This window comes from Crocodylus siamensis, chromosome 4, assembly GCF_052110815.1.
Source record: "Crocodylus siamensis isolate JL-2025a chromosome 4, ASM5211081v1, whole genome shotgun sequence".
In the NCBI taxonomy this organism is placed as follows: domain Eukaryota; kingdom Metazoa; phylum Chordata; order Crocodylia; family Crocodylidae; genus Crocodylus; species Crocodylus siamensis.
The window spans coordinates 25,244,198-25,264,120 of NC_143398.1; the positions used below are offsets into that span (position 1 = coordinate 25,244,198).

A 19,923-nucleotide genomic window follows, 5' to 3' on the forward strand; every position below is an offset into this window, starting at 1 on the left:
TGGGGGGGAGGTATAGGGAGAGGAGGTTGAGGGTGGGGGTACAGCCAGCCACCTCTGCAGTACTGGGTGCTGTGACCACACCCTGCTTTATAAAATCCTGGATTTGTTTCTGTGCCTATCATGGTTTCTGGGGTCACATATATAACACCTATCTGAGCAAACCAAACCAAACCGAACTGGCACACCTGAAACTAAAGATATCAAACAAAGTCTACAAATCAAGAGTGCACCCCTGAAAACATTCCGTCTCCAGCTTCAGGAAACACAAAAGGAGGAACTACTGGTCAATGCAGCTGGAAAAGAAGCAAGTTTTAGGATGCAAACGGAGTATAAGCAGAGATAAAAGCTAATTTCATGATTTGCAGTTAGAAAAACTGGAAGCCTGCACAGTCTAGGGAGCAATGACAAGATTATACTCAATGTGAACACCAGTGCTAAGCAAGCAGGAAACTTGCCTGTTTTTCCATCTGAAGTCTGAATGCTCCTTTAAGAGTAGCCCTGTAGTCCTAACTGCGAGGCAGAGTATCTATGATGAGACTCACATATAAGATGAAAGATTTTTCCCTTCTTGGTGATCTGTGATAGAACAGAGCTTTTGGATTCCCTGGGAGTACCAGTATCCATGATAGGAAAGGGTCCTAGGTAGTAAAGGTGGATTCTTACAGATTTTCACTCAGTTGGCTCATGTTGTAAGCACGACGCTCCAATTCTCTAGAATGGGGGAGTGTAGGCATTTCTTCTATGCAGCTCCACTGGGTAGCTGTAAGCAACATGACAGTCTGGACTGACTGAAAACATGTAATATAAGCTCCAGTGGTTGCAAACTAGCAGAAACAATTTATTTAAATGGGGTATTCTAGTTGTTCAGCTTTTCCATAAGAAAGCTGGGACTGAAGATGTTATATTTTTCTGTGCTAAGTTTTTTCTATTTGCCACTAGGGACAATGACCTACTGGTGGTGGGCATTGCAAGTCTGATTGCCTTTTGATATTTCCCAGCTGGCTCAGATCTTTACTGCAGGAAAGCAGACAGCCTCCTTCATTATGCATCAGAATCACCAACTCTTAGCAAAGGAAACAGCTTTAGCCCCATTCAGGGGCATGGGAGGAGAGAGTTGAGGATTAAGAAGGATGGAAAGTTGATGTAGACCAGTTTAAGCTCATTGCTAAGGTTTTAAAAACAAATGGCTGGGCACCTGCAACAGGAGATGAGGAATCTAACAATTCCCTTGCTTATTCCATTTCCCCCCATCCCTTTACTTTTTAATACAAACAGATTGTATTTGAGATCTATCCCAAAGAATCATACGAGCATCTTAGCTTAGCCTGTGCACAGATGTGCGTAATGCTGGCCAGGAATCCACCATTTAAAAGTTCTTTATGTTTTCACAGCTTAGTATTTTAAATCTTTGGAATAAACAATATCCACAAACTGTACTGTGATGCCACATCAGCAAGAGAGGCTGAGACAGCAAGATAGTCAAGGTATTCATGTGGAAAAACGACTACAGCCGAGGCAGTTGTAGAGCAGAGTTCCATCGTCTCTGGATTTTTTTACCCAGTGAATTTTTTTTGTCTCATTGGCAGATATGTTTTACTGGCAAAATGTGCTGAAATGGTGCCAATGTGGGGTTGCTCACTAGAGCCTTGGCTGAGCAATATGAAGGAAGGCCCCATAACAATCTCTGCAAAAAAAACCCCCATCTACCTGAATGCTTTTCTCTATGGTCCTTGGCAGATGTTACAAATAAAGTGCTATTAATGTGTTAGTGGACTAATACATTTGTAACATGCCATGTGCTCAAACAATTTATCACCTGATAAAGAGCCACAAAAAATAAATAGTGATCCCTCCTCAGAAATGTTACCTATTAAATGTACATTATTTTAGCAGCTTGTTTGCATCTCATTCTAAGTTGAATACATGGTATGGTACAGAGTGTGATAGTGTTTGGTCAGATCCTCCTGAATCCTAGGGTGATCTCCCTTCCCACCTCCTTCCTGCAAGGGAGCTCCCTGTGATTGACACTGAACTCTGCTGCGCCAGGGTGCCTCAGAAGGAGATATCATGACTCTCTGCCCCACCTCCCTTTCCCCAACCAGGCTCCAGAGCAGCCTCTTTAAGGAGCCATTTAGCTCCTCTTCCCTGTGACAGGCAGAGGGTAGACAAACACTCAACACAACATGCTTTCCTTGCACACAACAGGAATCTCAGAAAGGGGGGAGAGAATTTACAGGGCTCTGGGTGCAAGGGTGAAGGGGTCTGGGGCTCAGGTCATGTTCTCCTCAGTTCTTCTAGTCATGGGAAAGGGCCTGGGCAGGAGCAGGTGCATCCTGCAGATCAATACCTGGCTGAGCAGGTGGTGTCACCAGCAGGGATTCAGCTTCTTCAACCATGGGATGTTCTTCCAAGAAGGATTGCTGGGATGAGATGGGATCCACCTGACGAAGACGGAAGAGCATCTTCACAGACAGGCTTGCTAGCCTGCGAGGAGGGCTTTAAAGTAGGTTTGCTGGGGGATGGAGACCAAAGCTGTGAGGTAAGTGGGGAAGTGGGAGATCTAGAGGAAGGGCAAGCAGGAGGGAGAAACAGGGGAGGTGCTCTCATATTTCCTGAGAAAAATCAGGGCAATCAACTAGTTACCTTAGGCACCTGTACACAAACGCACGGAGCCTGCAAAACAAGCAGGAACAATTGGAAGTCCTTGCATAGCTGTGACGTGATTGGAATAACAGAGACATGGTGGGAGCTCGCATGACTGGAGCACTGCCATGGATAGGTACAAGCTGTTCAGGAAGGACAGGCCGGGGAGAAGAGGGGGAGGAGTTGCACTTTATGTCAAACAGCATATGACTGCTCAGAGCTCGAGTATGAAACTGGTGATAGGGCAGTTGAAAGTCTCTTGGTTAGGGCCAGAGGGGAGAACAACAAGTGTATTGTTGTGGTGGGGGTCTGCTATAGACCACCAAACCAGGAGGATGTGGTAGATGAGGCTTTCTTTAAACAGCTAGTAGAAGTTTCCCCATTACAGGCCCTGGTTCTCATGGGGGACTTTGATCATCCTGACATGTGCTGGGAGGGCAATACAACAATTCACAGGCAATCCAGGAAGTTTCTGGAGAGTGCTGGAGTGGCAAACTAGGGGCCATGCTCTTTGTGACCTGCTGCTCACAAAGAGGGAAGAATTGGTGGGGAAAGTGGTAGTGCAGCCATTCCCAAACTCTGGTACAGGTACCACCAGTGGTATGCAGACAACCTGTTCGTGATATGCATTAAGAGTTTTATTAAAATTACTTTATATGACAAAAGTTTGCTGGTGGTACTTAAGGTGGTATTGTTTTAAGCTGGTGGTGTGCAATCTGTCACAGAGTTTGGGAATTGCTGTAGTAGTGGATTGCAGCTTGGGCAGCAGTGACCATGAGGTGATTGAGTTCAGGATCCTGAGGAAAGGAAGGGTGGAGAGCAGCAGAGTAAAGACCCTAGACTTCAGAAAAGCAGAATACGACTCGATCAGGGAACTCATGGGCAGGATCCCCTGGGAAGCCAGACCAAGGGAGAGAGGAGTCTAGGAGAGCTGGCTGTACATGAAAGAAGCCTTACTGAGAGTGCAGGAACAAACCATCCTGATGCGCAGGAAGACTACCTAGTATGGCAGAAGACCAGCTTGGCTTAGCAAGGATCTCTTCAGTAAACTAAATCATAAAAAGTATATAAGAAATGGAAACTTGGACAAATAATTAGTGTAGAATATAAGAGCACTGCTTGGGCATGCAGGGGTGAGGTCAGGAAGGCCAAAGATCAATTGGAATTGCAGCTAGCAAGGGATGTGAAGAGTAACAAGAAGGGTTTCTACAAGTATGTCAGTAGCAAGAGGAGGATCAGGGTAAGTGTGGGTTCCTGACTGAATGGGGGAGGCAACCTTGTGACAGAGGATGCAGAAATGGCTGAAGTGCTCAATGCCTTCTTCGCCTCAGTCTTCACAGGTAAGGTCAGCTTTTAGACTACTGCACCAGCAGCATACTTTGGGAAGGAGGTGGGCAGCCAACAGTGGCGAAAGAACAGGTTAGGGACTATTTAGAAAAGTTGAACATATACAAGTCCATGGGGCTGGGTGGGATGCACCTGCTGAGGGAGTTGGCTGATGTGATTGTAGAGCCATTGGCCATCATCTTTGAAAACTCATGGCGATCAGGAGAGGTCCCGGATGACTGGAAAAGGGCAAAAGTGGTGCCCATATTTAAGAAAGGGAAAAAGGAGGATCCAGGGAACTACAGACCAATCAGCCTCACCTCAGGCCTTGGAAATTCCCTTTCCACGGGAAAGTCATGCCTGACCAACTTGACTGCCTTCTATGACAAGGTGACTGGCTCTGGGGATGCGAGGAGACTGGTGGATGTGGTGTACCTTGATTTTAACAAGGCTTTTGATACGATTTCCCACAACATTCTTGCAGGCAAGTTAAGGAAGTATGAGCTGGATGAATGGACTGTAAGGTGGATAGAAAACTTGCTGGAGACTTGGGCTTAGAGAATAGTAACCAATGGCTCAATGTCTAGATGGGAACCAGTATCAAGTGGAGTGCCCCAGGGGTCAGTTCTGGGGCCAGTTTTGTTCAATGTTTTCATCAGCTACCTGGAAGATGGTATACAGTGCACACTCAGCAACTCTGCAGATGTCACTAAGTTGGGGGAGTAGTAGATATGCTGAAGGCCAGGGCTAGGATTCAGAGTGACCTAAACAAATCGGAGGATTGGGCCAATAGAAATCTCATGAGGCTCAATGAGGACAAGTGCAAAGTCCTGCACTTAGGATGGAGCAATCCCATGCACCAGTACAGGCTGGGGGCTGACTGGCTGGGCAGCAGCTCTGCAGAAAAGGACCTGGGGGTTACAGTGGACAATTAGCTGAATATGAACTAGCAGTGTGCCCTTGTTGTCAAGAAGGCTGACGGCATACTGGGCTGCATAGGTAGGAGTGTTGCCAGCAGGTCAAGGGAAGTGATTATTCCCCTTTTTTCAGCACTGGTGAGGCCACATCTGGAGTACTGTGTTCAGTTTTGTACCCTGCACTCCAGAAAGGGACAAATTGGAGAGGGTCCAGAGGAGGGTAACAAAAACGGAAAGGGGGCTGGGCAACATGACTTCTGAGGAAAGACTGAGGGAACTCGGCTTATTTAGTCTAGAGAAGAAGAGATGGAGAGGGGGCTTAATAGCAGCCTTCAATTACCTGAAGGGGGGCAGTTCGAAAGAGGATGGAGCTGGACTGTTCTCAGTGGTGGCAGATGACAGAACAAGGAGCAACCATCTCAAGTTGCAGCAAGGGAAGTTTAGGTTATATATTAAGAAGAATTTTCTCACTAGGAGGACAGTAAAACACTGGAACAGGTTACCCAGACAGGTGGTGGAATCTCCACCCTTGGAGGTTTTTAAGACTTGGCTAGAAAAAACCTTGCCTGGGATGATCTAGTTGGGGATGGTCCTGACTCGAGTACGGGGTTGAACTAGGTGACCTCCTGAGATCCCTTCCAACACTAATTTTCTATGATTCAATGATTTCTTCAGAAAACTACAGGCAAAAGTTGTGGAGAGAGGAAAAACACACATATAAAAGCATCTTATAAGGTGTCCCGGGGGAGTTCCAGTCCTGCTGTTCCTATCCCCACCACCTCTACCCTTTGTAGGAGCCTGCTCCATACAAGACTGGGGGGAGAGACAGCTTCTCCTTGCTGGCAAGTGTTGTTAGAGCTAGTTCCAAGGGTACTTCCTCCTTGTGGATAGCTTCCCCTGTGAACATGAAGCAAGTCACACTGCAAGTTTCCATCAAGCAACATTACCTGTTGACAGAAATTATGTCTGCCAAGGGCCTAATGCAGTAAATATCAAGTATTGAATCAGTGTCTACACAACCTCCAGTCCTTTGGTACAGGGTGATGTGGGGGAAAGCCTGGCAGCTCAAAGACGTAGTTTACCAACTCTACGTGCCCCAGGAAGAGCGGTAAATTGGTTCTCTAAATTAAGCCATTCAAAATGTGAATGTTTTTTGTAAATCTTCCCCCGCCCCATTATTTTAAGCTTATTTCAAATGTTATGAATTGTAATGCATTGTATTTATTCATTGGGATAGTAAATCAAACCCCTGGAAACAAAATGTTAGGCTGAAACAAGCCAAATCCTTGATTTTTTTCTTAAAAATTTTCAGCTTTGTAGAACTCAAGCACAGACAACTGCTTAATTTTCCTATGAGCCATGTTTAACTAGTTAAGAAAGAAGTCGCTGTATTGGATGCTTCAGAGGAATGGCATTGTGCCATGCCACACACAGTTTTTGCAAACGCATCTCACTGTTTTGGAATCAAGCCATGTTAGCTGTGCCACAGAGCTGGCTGCCAAATGTAAGAAAATGAAAAACAAAACAAACTTGTATTCAGTCTCAAACAAACAAGTCACACTTAAGAACTAAAAATAATGGCAGTCATCTTGTGCAACTCATACACTCCCATAAAATTGAATCAATCAATTTTCTATCAAATGGATGGTACAGCTTGGATAGCATTACCATTACAAAAATGAGTCTTTCAAAACACGCGAGAAAGTTCTTGCCCAAGTCTTAAAATCCTGCCAACAGACGAACAGACTCTGTACAGAGCTTCCAATGCAGTAAACTTGATTCAGTTACCTTTGCTAGAAAACGTGAGCTCAGACATTTTGTTTTCCTTCCTTAAGAACATAAATGCATGTTTTACTTTTGGAGCAAATTCCCTGCCCACAGTCCAGCAACTGGCCTGATTCAGCTCTGAGGGGACAAAGAGGAAGACTGGGAAGAAATGTTCCTGACAGGCTGTGGAGGAATAGGCACCATCTAACTGACACTATGTCCTTAGGCTACAAATGCTTCCACAATACTTGGTTGACCTGTACAGGGACAGATTAAGTGACCGTAACCTTAGCTCACCTTAACTGCTATTGATGTGCAGGCCCACAGCTACTGCAGACTCCCCAAGCCCTGCCTCCTTTTCTCCACACAGAGAAACCAGCCTCCAGGTTGAGGGTGTGTGTATTAATGTTACGATGTGACAGGGACAAATCCCTTCAGATTAGAGTGACATTTATTTATGCAACTAACTCACTGGACCCATAATAACAGTTTTCTTAAAAAGACCAAAACAACCCCGCTCCCCTTTAACAACATGAACTTTGCTGGGTGGCAGAAGTTACATTTCTCAGTTGAACTAACTAAATCTATTATAAATTAAAATTTCAAATTTCAAGAATAGTTTTGGAGACTGGAGAACATGGGCATTGGTAATCTGATTATTCGTATACTAGTTGGCAGGAAGCTGATTTATACAACTAACAATAGTTTAAGAGAATCACCGTCTTTTTACTTTAATGGTTTTTCCCCTAAATATTTCACATTTTAACTCACATTAATACTAACACAAAACAAACTTGTATTTGTAAAGGACAGATATTACAAATACAGTAAGAGCTATTAGGGTAATGATTTGCAATTTCAAAACAGCATCTTATAGCAAAACAGCCTACAGCATGTTCCAAGATATCACTCCCCAGCTACAAAAATTATTAATAAAGAATGATGGGCTGTCTGAAAAGTTGCACTACAACATTACTCACCTGAGATTCTTTTGTAAGGCTTGTTACTGCTTTTAGTGCCATTTTGATGTTTCTTGTCTATTGATGGAGCTATAATTCCTTTGCCGTTCAGAATCTTTTCTGGTGATGGTGGCACTGACTTAGATGTCAAACCACATTTAACCAAAGTTGGAGCAGGTATGGTGGATGAAGAGGCTGAGGAGGAGGTGATGGTGGTAGTGGTTGTAGAATTCATTTTAACATTGGCACCATCTGCCTTCACTAGGTTAGGAATTTTCTCTAGACTGACTACAGGAACAGGAACACTGCAAAACCAAAGAAAAAGTCTTCAAGTTGTATTTTTTGTATCACTGAATTTACAGTTTCTCAACTTCCTTCCATGTTTTATTAGGCACTATGGTCAGTGATCAAAACTTTATTAAGTCACTAGACTAACATTAGAAACTTTGTAACAATCTTTAATACTTGGTTAGATCACCTGCTTATATAAATGGCTATTTTCCAAAGCATGAACATTTTGAGAACAAACTATAGGGATGAAATATATATATTTTTCCTTTTTTAAGATGCTTTTTCACCACTGTTTATAATTCCTCTTTAGACCAAAACTTAAGTCTCTCTATATAAACCTTGGTCTCATCAATATAGGTAGTGCTGATCATTACTGCATGCTAGCTTACTAACAATTTTAATATTAATTAATAAATTAATATCCATAAAATAGTCACTTGCACAGCAGTATCCCAAAAGGTTTTATGAATTTTGGGAACAAAAGAAAAATAAATTTTCTATCTTGCAAACTTAAGATAGCCCCTTTAAATAGAGAGTACTTCCTGTAGAATTTAGCCAAACTAAAATGTGTTTTAATTAAAGCTTATATGAAGCATTACATACACAGTGCAGTTACTAGCTTAATTTGCTCTTTTTAAATAGGCTCACCAATAACAAGCTGTGTGCTAGTTCAACTTTATAGCAAAGTTTATGCAACTAACAAATGCGACATTCTCAACTAGGAGCAAGATTAGAACTAATGTTTTAAGTTTAATATAGAAGCTTATTTTAATCCTAACATGTTTTGATTTTACTGACTGACATTCAAATGAACAAATACATAGGAAATCGAGCCTTTTTTCCCCCAGTTTAACATAGCTTTCATTAAGTTCCTGTCATTCTCCCACTTCATAGTACATTTACTCCTCCAGGCTGCCCCAGACCCTCAGGGAAGTCAGTCCAGAAATATCAACTTTTGTTTTAGGGATATAGCAGGACAGAGCTTTAAGCTCAGATCTGCCAGAAAGCCACAACTGAAAACATCTTTCACATTCCACATTTCCCTATCCTCTCTGAGGAGTTTCTGAGCTGTCTCTCTAGCAAGAAATACCTAGACCACATCCAAACCGATTCCCTGGGTATTACACTGAGGAAAAAGACAGATTCCCTCCAAAACTCAAGAACTGTTCTTAAATATGAATGCAGGGTGCTGTTTGTATAGCAGAATAAATCACGAACTTCAACAGGAAGTACAAGGATCACCTCTTCAGCCTTTTAAGCTTATGCTTAACACCTATGTATTGTGTCTCTGCTACAATCACTTGAGACAAAAACACTTCTGATGGGTTGAAAAAATACGAAAATGTTTAGTTATTGTTTAACAGACTTAAGCTGTTATACACATCATGGTTGAAACAGAAGAAAATTTATTAATTGGCTTTGTGCAACACAAATTGCTCCATACCAAAACTTAATAAACTTTACTTAATAAACTACTCTTTCAAGGAAACATCAAAAAGCTAAGGAAATCATCACTACAAACACTTTAAGAGTACAGAGGATATTTACAGTTGTGCTACTTCTCCAAAGTTTAGCATGGTTCATTAGACACTCTCATGGACCCAGCAGGACAGACTTTCATCTTCAGCTCCCTCTGTGCAAAAATCAAGTTTATTTCCTACCTATGGGGACTGTTTACCATCCTCTACTATCTACACTTTTCCCAGAGCCTGATGAAGGCACTTTGATCCCGAAAGCTTGCAGAAAAGGATAATTTTCTTGCCATTTTCCAGTTGGTCTAATAAAAGGCATCATTTTGGAACCAAGAGTTCTAGTTTTTTGTATGTCGCATTGTTCATTATGCACCTACTATGGAATCCACATGGGATGTGAAATATGCCAAATATGTCTGGTAAAGGGAATTTCTGTCGGGAGTCAATGTTAGCCATTCTCCTAGATCTGCAGTGGCTGTTTGGTGGTTTTAATGGTGTTCAAGGCACCTGTTTTCACTCTCAAAGCTCTGGTTAACTTGAGACTTATCTATTTGAAAAAAAATACCTATGTCCAAGTACCACTGCCAGAGTGGGTGGAAGTGCTAGGGCTGGGATTCCCTGAGTTAGAAAGCAAATGAAATCCTGACAGGATATTCTCTCTGAGAGGCTCTGCAATTTGGAGTCAAGATCCAAAATAGTTGAAGTCTGCTGACCTTGAAGGCATGCTCAAAGGCATTCTTTCCTGGGGCTTCTGAGGACAGAGCTCAGAAAATTGGGATGTTTAAAGTTCTTAGATCTGTGGCTGTACCAGACTCACTCTTCCACTTCCCAATGTTGGAAAGTTATTTTTAAGCTTGATCAATGTAATTGACTTTTTATCTAGAACACTGATCAATTACATAAACCAATATAGAAAAATGCTACACATATCAACTGAAAAAGAAAAATTGTGCGCCAGGGCAAAATCTAGATTTGGTGTGTGCTAGCTATAACCAAGACGGACAAATTCTCTGGTGATAAACATTAAAATAAGTTGTTCAGAAACAGAGGTCAATGTAGAACTTATACCCTTTTGGCATTCAATAATTTTACAAAATAACTTTGCAGTATAACTTACATCCCAACTTTACCCTTAGCAACAGAGTTGTGCAAGATAAAGCAGAGTACTTATACCTGCTTCTCCTGCTACAGTCTCACTTCAACTATCTCACATAATTTGATAGTCTGCATGAATTTTTTCCCTCCCTTGAATTTTTTCAGTGAAAAGACAGGACACAAATTATAACATCACCAAACTTGCAGAGAAAATGTTTTTTTTTCAAATGACTGAAATGCAATAATTTTGAACAGCAGGAAACATAGCCAATATGAAGCCAAATCAGGGAGGTTTTGCTTATTATGTAAATAAAGCTGAGCTCTTCCATCCAAATTTAATATATATTTAAATTAAAAATAATGATGTGCAATAATAAGATTTTATTTGGTAACAGACAATATTTCAGTATTGAAAAAATGTAAATGCAAGAGTAATGGAAGACAACATATTTAGAGTTATGGATAACACAGGTTCTGGAATAAACAATGTGCTAACAAAGACCAAAGGTGGCAATGCAGCAGATGAGGGCTTTACAGACAACAAGATTGAACCAGAGACGAAGAAGAATTACTCCCCGAGTACCTTTCTGCAACGTGAGGAAAGAAAAATCGGTGTGTTACGGGAGACTTCAATTTAGAAGACATGCTAGAAATCTCAAGCAGCAGCTAGTAAATCATTAATGTCTCTATAAATTATAGACAATAACTTCCTAAAATAAAAGTACTGTGCTTAACAGGATGAAACTAAATTTTGGACCTCATTTTGACAGATCAGGATGAATTTAATCCTGGGCTGCAAGCACGAGTGATCCTGACCTATTTATAGTCAATACAGGAAGTAAGAGAACAGTTACAACTGGCAGCATATCTACTTGGTGCCTCAAGAGAAGTTGAGAAAATTCTGAGTGAAATTAACTGGGAGGAAAAACTTAGACAAAAACATCAATGAAAGCTGCATGTTAGGATGAGCTTATTTGATGATGAAAAAGACACAATCAAAGGGAAAATTTTGGTTAAAAAGCCCACTCTGTTCAGTGGGGAAAACTTCCTAAGCAACGATCAGAAATAAACTACAACATATAACAAATAAAAAGAAGGTGGAAAGACAGGAACTGATTTAAATGAGATATCATGCTGTGTAGAAACTTGCCAAAGACAATTAGGGAAAAACCTGTGGCTGGCAGGGATTTGAACAGTAAGAAGTTAAAGTGTATTCACAAACAAAATAAATCCTAAAATCTTAAGAAACTTGTAATTCCCTGTCTAGATGGAGAGGGTAAAATTATTAATAATGATGATGTACAAAAAAGAAAGCTTTTAGTAGATAGTTCTCTTCTGTATTTTCAAAGAAGCAGGAAGACAATATAATATCACATGAGTATGATATACTTTCCAGACCCTTAATAACTAAGCCAGACATTAAACAATTTCTGCTAGGGATAAACATTTTAAAATAAACAGGCCCAGATAATCTGCAGCCAGGAGTTGAAAGACAGTTAGCTACAGAGCTGTCAGTACTCCTGAAGATGTTTTTAAAATAAATTTGGGAATACTGAGAAAATTCTGCAAAACTGGAAGAGTGCCAATACTGTGTTCCTAGTCAGAAAAGGTAAGCAGGATGCCTCCAACAGCTCTCCTGGACAGAAAAGCAAAAGAGTCAGTGGATAAGGACTAAGGGGTATGAGTATCATTGCTGACAGCCAGCACAGTTCTAAGGAAAATGGGTTTTGTCAAACAAATCTGATTTCATTCTTTGATGACATTACAAGTTTGGCTGATAAAAATAACTGTATTCATGTGACAGGTTCCTGAAAAGCATGTCGCTTACCCCTGCACGACACTGATTAAACAATTAGCACTATATGTAGAATATCAAAAAGTAAATATTAAATGGTTTAAGAACTGGCAGACAGATCACAAAAAGTAGCTGTCAGCTGGGAATCATCATTCACTGAGTGCATGGAGATGCTGAAGGATTGATATGATTACGTTCAGCATTGCCATCAACGATCGGGAAATAAACAGGAAACTACTGTTGATTAAATCTGTGGATGCCACTGAGATTGGTGGTCTGAGAACAGGGCTACTGTACAAGTCCTTCTGGATCACCTTGCAAAACGTACCCATTCAAAATGAATGGAAAGTTACACAGTAATAGACAATGTTTCTCAGACCATGCCTACCTACTGGGCCTGGGGACTGCATCATGGAAAACAGTGATTCTGAGAAGAACATAGGGGTTATAGTGACCAAATATAATGGGTTCACAGTGTTATATTACAACCAAAATCCTGTCTTTGCACGCAAAGTCAGCAGAAGTAGGGAATTTATTTTTCTTCTGCATGGTAGTAGGCCTAATAATGGGCTACAGGTTCAATCATAGCATCCAGCTTTCAAGAAAGATACTGGTAACCAGGAATCCAGGCTTTCTGCTTGCCATGAGAAAAAAAATGATAAAACCTGCATTTTCTAATTTTAAGGAGAAACCAAAACCAAAAATGCAGGAAACTCTGGGTTTCCCCTTGCAGGCTGGCAGAGTACCAGCCTGCAAGGGGCTGGGGGGGAAGCAGGAGGAGGTCAGTCAGGCAGAGGGTGCCACGTCCATGTATATGCACATAGCCGCCAGGCAGCCAGGAGAGCAGCTCCTTCAGGTAAGTCTGGCAGCTGCAGGGTGGGGGAAGGTGGTGGGACTGAGGCCCCCATAGTGAGGGAGGGAGTTAGTTGGCTAGGACTAGGGGTGCTGCCCAGCTGGCTTAGGGTCTGGGGCCATGAGCAGCCGTACGACCCAGGTGGGAAGCGTGGTGGAGCCAAGGGTGACTCAACTGTAGGTTGGCAGAGGGGGGCTGGCTCCCTGCTGCTGTGTACAGTCCTGGGCGGGAGGGGGTATGGAGGGCACATACCCCCCCGTTTTTTTTTGGGGCACACTTAGGCTCCCTGCCCTGCTGCCCTCCTCCCAGGCCCTCTGCAGCCTAGAGGGCAGGACGCAGCACGGCAGGCCAGACAGGGGCAGGGAAGCTTGCTGTTGCCGCTGCAAGTCCCACACAGCCATGGCGAAGCACCCCCCGGCTGCCTGGCTCTGAGCCCTGCTCTGCCACAGCAACCACAGCCTTCCACAGGTGGCAACCGGGGCTCAGGCACTGCAAACCCAGGTCTGCTCGGGCAGCGGGCTGCAGACACAGGTCTGTGGCCCTGTAGCCCTGGCAGCTAGAGGCACCTTCTGGCAGGGCTCAGGCGGGCTGTGGGTAGGGTGTGAGGGGTACCAGCAGGGGTGGGGGGGATGTGGCTTGGAGTGAGGGGCCGGGACCTGCATTCTGGTGAGTGAAGGGGGCAGAGAGAGCTCTGATCTTCCATGATAAAAAATCCAAAATCAAATGCCAAAGTGTATAGATATTTAGAATGTATTTTATTATAGTGATTGAGGCACTGGTAGGCTTCCAATTGCTTTAAAATTGTAAGTACACCAATAAAACATTGCATTCAACTGATACATATATATACTTATAGTAATGTTTCATTTTAATCACAATTTTAGGTTATTTACTTAGATAAATTGCATTTTTATTGGCGAATTTGCAATTTTTAAACAGAGAAAGCCAGGATCCCTGCTGAGAACTTAGAGTGAGTTCAAAGAAGAGTTTACAAAATGATTCGAAAGCTTAAAAAAAGAAAAGGAAAAAAAGCCTTACAGTGGGAGGCTTCAATATCTCATCTTGCTTAGCTGTTCCAAAAAAAATAACAAGAAAGCTGACTTGATTTCAATATGCAGGCATCTTTACAGGAAGAAAATACCAATTGCTAAAAGGCCTCTTTAGCTTAGGGTGTGGACAGACATAACTACTGAAATGTTTTCAAGTGAAACATTTGGAATATTTCAAAAAAGGAATTGTTTCAGATGGGTAACACATGTGCAGCTCTTGTCCTGACCCCAGCTGAAACAATTCAAAATTGCTGCATGCAGCTGCTTGCTCTCCTGCTGGGGGATGCTACAGAAGGCTGAAGGGACAGAGAGGTAGGAGGACCAGGGGATGGAGAGCTGAAATCCCAAGTCTAGTGGCAGTGGTGGGGGCACAAGAGTCTGCCAAGGGTCTAAGGTGGGGATGCAGGGGTCTAGCAGGGGATAGGGAGGGCTGCATCTAGCAGGAGTCTAGGGGAGGGGGCAGCTGGGGGTGCCCTACTGCTGGTTCCAGCTGTCAATCCACTAGCCACTTTTCTGTCCCCTCCTGGAAGTAGAGAGGTGCAGGGGAGTAAGGAGCTAGGGCCTGGATAGCTAGGCTCTTAGGGACAGCTTGAGCATAGGGTCTGGAAGGGGGGTGGGGAATGCTACCCACATGGGGAGACCCAGTGCAGGTCAGCAGGGGTCTGTGGCAGTGGCGAGAAGCTCCCACATGAATCCCAGGCCCAAATCTCCTGACCCTCTCCTGCTCCCTTCCCCTTCCAGCACAGAGGTAGAGGTGCCGGGGGCCAGAGCACATGGCACTGGTAGAGGTCTGAGAAGCAGGACTCAGTGGCTGGCTGGACAGCTGGCAAACTTTCATTCAGACTGCCAGATGGTCCACCCAGCTCTCGTTCCTTTGTCAGGGAGAGAGGGAGGAGATAAGAGCACTGTGGGATTCTGGAGGACCTATGGGTCCTAAGTACTCATTCAGCCATAATTAAAAAAAGTGAAATGCTTCAAAATAGCACTTCATGTAAACAGGTACCATTTTGGAGTGTTTCAGATACTTCTAGGTCATTTCAAAGGGCATGTATCTGTGGACAGCCACCCCTCTGAAACATTAAAAGGTATCTGAAATATTTTAATTGTTGTATCTGTTCATACCCTTAGGAAGAAAGGCATAAAAGGAAACCATCTCTGGGAGCTGAAGCAAAGCATACATTTTTTACAATGAGGAAGGTTAAGCAGTGCAACAATCTACCAAGGGAAGGAGGCTGGATTCATTCAATTCACCCCAAGACAAGAAACAGGGGAAAAAAAACTCTCTACGTTATTTCATCACATTTCCAACCTACTTCTAGACACTAGCTGATGGTACCTCTTTAAAAGAACTTGGACAAACTGTCTTAACAGTTAAGAATTTCTCCCTCCAACACGTAATCGGACTTTTACTTCTATGCCACTGCATCGTTTCCTGTCATTCTCAAGTAACAGAACTGACCAGTACACCTTAATACTTCTCAGATATTTGTAGACTAATATCCATATCACACCTTTGTCCACTTTTCTTTAGGCTTTGCCTATTAAATTATTTTTACTTTATATATGCACAATATTATTTCTGTTGTGTCACCAATTTCTGGATTAATTCTCCAATTTCAATCACATCTCAAATGTTTAACCGCATCTCTTTAAAATGAAACAGGAGTCCCCAAACACCTAACATGCATCTTAAAATGTTTGAATGTTATCCTGCTGTTATTTGGTTCTGCAATTCTTGATTTGTCTGTAGCATCCATGTAATACAATTGCCAGAACAGCTGACAATTGGTGGTCTAGTGGCTAGCAGAGGGATCTATGCATTTTATTCCCAACTCTGTTTCTGATCTGCTGTGTTACATTATTACTGAATTTTGCTTAGTTTCAGTTTCCAATCTCTAAAGTGGGGATCAAGCTATTTATAGATGACAAAGTAGCAAGTCTTCCATTTCCTGTTCCGTGATTTGGGAATCTTTTGAAAGTAACATTATAAATTCTAATTATTCAGCATTATGTTTATACCACAGATGCGGTTTTTTCAACTCTGGGCATCTTTCTGATCTCTTCTCATTTCTCCTATTTAAAGCAAGGTTGCCAGCTCCCTACATTTCGACAGACTCCAATTTCCAACACATTTTCTTCATATTCAGCTCCCTTTACTGGGTACTGGAATGTCTCCTGAATTGGAGGAGTGGGAAAGCTACTTTTCCTGTTCTTTCATGCATCAGCATTACCTTTCTTTGCTCCACATTACCACATGCTTGCACTGCAAGAAGAGAAGTATCCTTTAGAGGTGCTACAAGAGCGTACTGGTGCAAGTCAACCATGAGCAAAGCAGGATAGAAAGCAGGTACCAGCACACCATTCAATTAAGTCAGAGCTGGATTATAAAACAGGAGTCAGGAGAATTTACAGTTGATATGGTTCCAGCAACAAGCAGGAAAGGTGAGCACCCAACAGGAGCCAAGGAAAGACAGGAAGACAACAGCTCAGTCTCGTAGCTGCAGTTAGTGTCAAGGGGAGAGGAATGAGCCTGCATATACGTATGTTTTGAGGTGGAATGTGGCAATAACAGGGTTTATTTGATTCTTTGTCCAACTGCAAGATCACAGACCTTAAAAAGTCTATTTAGCATTTGATTATCGTCTTTGACAACTCTCCCACTATGCCCTCCTGACCAGCCACAAACTGAAGTTTGTAAAAGGGTCTTATGGTGCATACAGCTTTGAAAAATAACCATAGAAAATAGTATTTTCACATATCTTGGTATATTTATTTGATTTTTTTAAAAATTGAGTCTCATTATTTACTACTAAATATTCCTAAGAAAATAATTAAAAATTAAGTGATCAGCATTACTTAACTTCTTGGTTTAGCAGATTACTGTTTTACTCTCTGTTTTAGTAATTCCCCAGAAAGTAGTTCTTATGTGCATTAAACTACACTCCAACCATTCCCTTCTCCAAATTAAACAGGGCTCTCCATACCTCCCTGGGCATGTCAATCTGGTTTCCTTTGTTCAAACTGAAAACACTGAGAAAGTTGGTGGATGCTATTCTATTTCTTGCTGTTTTTACAACGCTGTTTTTAGTCACTTGGAACAAATTCTTTTGAGACCTGCGGGTGCACAGCGTTTTCTTGCTGTGTATAATTTAATGGGTTTAGTTATCGCCTTGCTTCTTTCCATCATGGAGAGAGGCTCTGGTGGAAGGGATAATCCTTCTTCAGCTCTGATACAGAAAACATGGGTTCTTCATAATAGAAGCTGCTTTGTCAACAAGAGACAATATCTTCTGTAAATTCCTTTTGTGTTTTTCTGTTAGACATACATTTTTCTTGAAATATGTCTGATATATTTATCCTCCCTTTCTAGTGTAAGCAGCTACCTTACTTTAAAGAACAGAAGTATTCTGACATTCACAAACCACATGCTGCTTTCTTCATATAGCCCAAAGTGAGTTAGTTCTGGGCTGGAATTCAGAAAGGTTCTCTTGCTGGTTCATAGCCTAGATTTAGGCTACATGAGACTGGCTATAAATGATAAAAAGTAGTTATCATCTTTGCCAGTCCTATCCAGTCTTTGCTCTTTCCTTCTGGATAAGATTTCTCTTCCTTTACAGAGAGTCTTAGTACCTGGTTTAGGGTTGAGAAGACAGGACAATCCACTGTTTTTGTGCTATACTGAGTGCTGAAAAACTAGGCCTAATTGGGTGTTCCTGTTACTTTTACCAAAAAAAAAATGCTGCTTTGTCTCGGTTTTTGTAACCCTGTCAGACACCACTTGTGAAAGAGCTACTGGACAGCTGCCTGGGAAACAAGCTGGCTGAACATGTGCACATCAGACACCACCCTGTGCAAGGCCTGCTTTCTGCTCTAGCCTCTCCCTAGCAAGCAATGTGACTAATTGTCCCAGAACACCCCGAACTCCAGCCTTTGAGGCACAGTCTCGTTCTCCCAGCAGGGTTTCCAAAAACCTGTTTTGTAATCCTGGTTTTATTTACCCCCAGCCTTGCTGTGCTGCTGCCTAGTGAGGGCAGGGGAGCAGAAATCCTTTTGCCCTCTACCAAACTCCCCCTCCTTCCTGACTGTCTACAAAAAGTCCCTTACCTGCCCTCTTATGTTCTACCTTACTCCCTGGCATATATTTCCTGATTTTTCACTCTGATCTTCTTAACATGAAGCTCCATTTATTTTCACACAAAACATTCAAACACACTTGAACATTAATCTCTTTAGAGGTAACAGGGAATAACTAGGGCACATGTGCCCTGTAGCTACTGGTAGTCAAAGTCTTTAAGCCCATGTGCATGATGAAGCACATAGCATTCATAGTGAAATGAGTATATGAGCAATCACTTGAAGGAAAACAGAGGCTATAGTTTTTCTCTCATCCTTTTGTAAACAGTTCTGATGAGCCACATCACTGTGCTTTAAGTTAGATAAGGTGACCACCACCTAACTTATGGCCCATGTCAACCCCGGGAACATATGATAAAGATTCCAGATAAAGTTTCTATATGTCAGAGTAGAAACCTGGGCACTAAGCTTTAATCCCTATCATTAATGTTTCAGCCATTTTGCAGAAGAAAGCACCTAGGACACACTTGATGAAAACATTTTTGAGCAGCAGGCAGGTAATTTTTCCTCTTAGAATATGTATTTTTCGAAGATGCCTTTTGAAAATGTAGTTGAAGCAGATGGAGAAAAGAGCCACTTATCTGTTCTCTCTCAAATTCCTTCTTAAGACACAGCTCTATCATGTTCCCAACAGTAAAATGCTTATTAATAAGAGTGGCTAGAAGGTGCCTGGTTAGTGATTCATTAATACAGTATCTCTTGTTTATTTGATTAAACAAAACTAAGAAGCCAACATATAAAAACTACAAAAACTACAAACAAGTCTTCCTATTACTGCCTCCATCTAGATGGTAGGCTTTGGAGAGATTTTCTGATAAGTATTTTATGTTTGTACAACAGAATTGAGCTCCAGTGTTGATGGGGTTTCTTGATCTCACATAACGAAACAATAGTAACAAAATACTTTTTATTCCAACAGTAACAAAGGAAAATATTAAACAGTAACTACTTATGGTAAGCATTTTAAAATCTGTTGGGCCTGATAATTTCCACTTAAGAGTTTTAAAAGAATTGACCAACGAGTTGTATGAATCACTGAAACTGATTTTAACAGATATTGGAATAAAGGAAAAGCTGCAAGGTTGTGAGAGAAATCAAATGTGCCAACATTTAGGAGGGTAAATGGGATGACCCATGTAACACTAAACTGTTAGCATGACACAGATTCAGTCCCAATGAATAAGGCTAACATCTAGTGGCTGGAGGGCTGCACCAATGGGGGTTACAGGCTGGCTCCTTGCACACCCTGCTGCACCATGCATAAATGCACTGCCTTACTGTCACCTCCCTAAACGCAGGCTCCTCTGCAGCACCATGGGCTGGGCTACAACACTCCATCCTATTCCCTGGGGCTGGAACAGAAAGTAAAAGCTGGAGACCCCAGCAGCTGATGCAGCTGGAGCAATGGGGAGGTGGTAGCTGGGTGGGTCACCAGAGGCCGCACTGTAAACCGTCACAGGCTGAATGCAGCCCACAGAATATCTGCTGGCCAGTCCTGGAATAAGGACTTAAAAGATAACAGTGTAATTAACCCAATCAAGTTTATGGAAAAGAGAGACCCTGTCACATGAAAATCAATATTGGTTTTAGTCAGATTTGTAATTTCAAAGGTAACTGTCTGA

The 19,923-nt window shown here is 42.2% G+C and overlaps 1 protein-coding gene across 3 annotated transcripts in view; it reads right to left on the reverse strand.

Annotated features, from left to right (window-relative positions):
- Positions 1–19,923, reverse strand: part of ATXN7L1 (ataxin 7 like 1) — a 195,793-nt gene that overhangs the window by 32,666 nt on the left and 143,204 nt on the right. For all 3 annotated transcript variants that reach the window (XM_090042020.1, XM_090042019.1, XM_090042021.1), the window contains one exon: positions 7,634–7,917. In XM_090042020.1, coding sequence (XP_089898146.1) covers positions 7,634–7,917 — 284 coding nt within the window. The remainder of the gene's footprint in view (positions 1–7,633; positions 7,918–19,923) is intronic.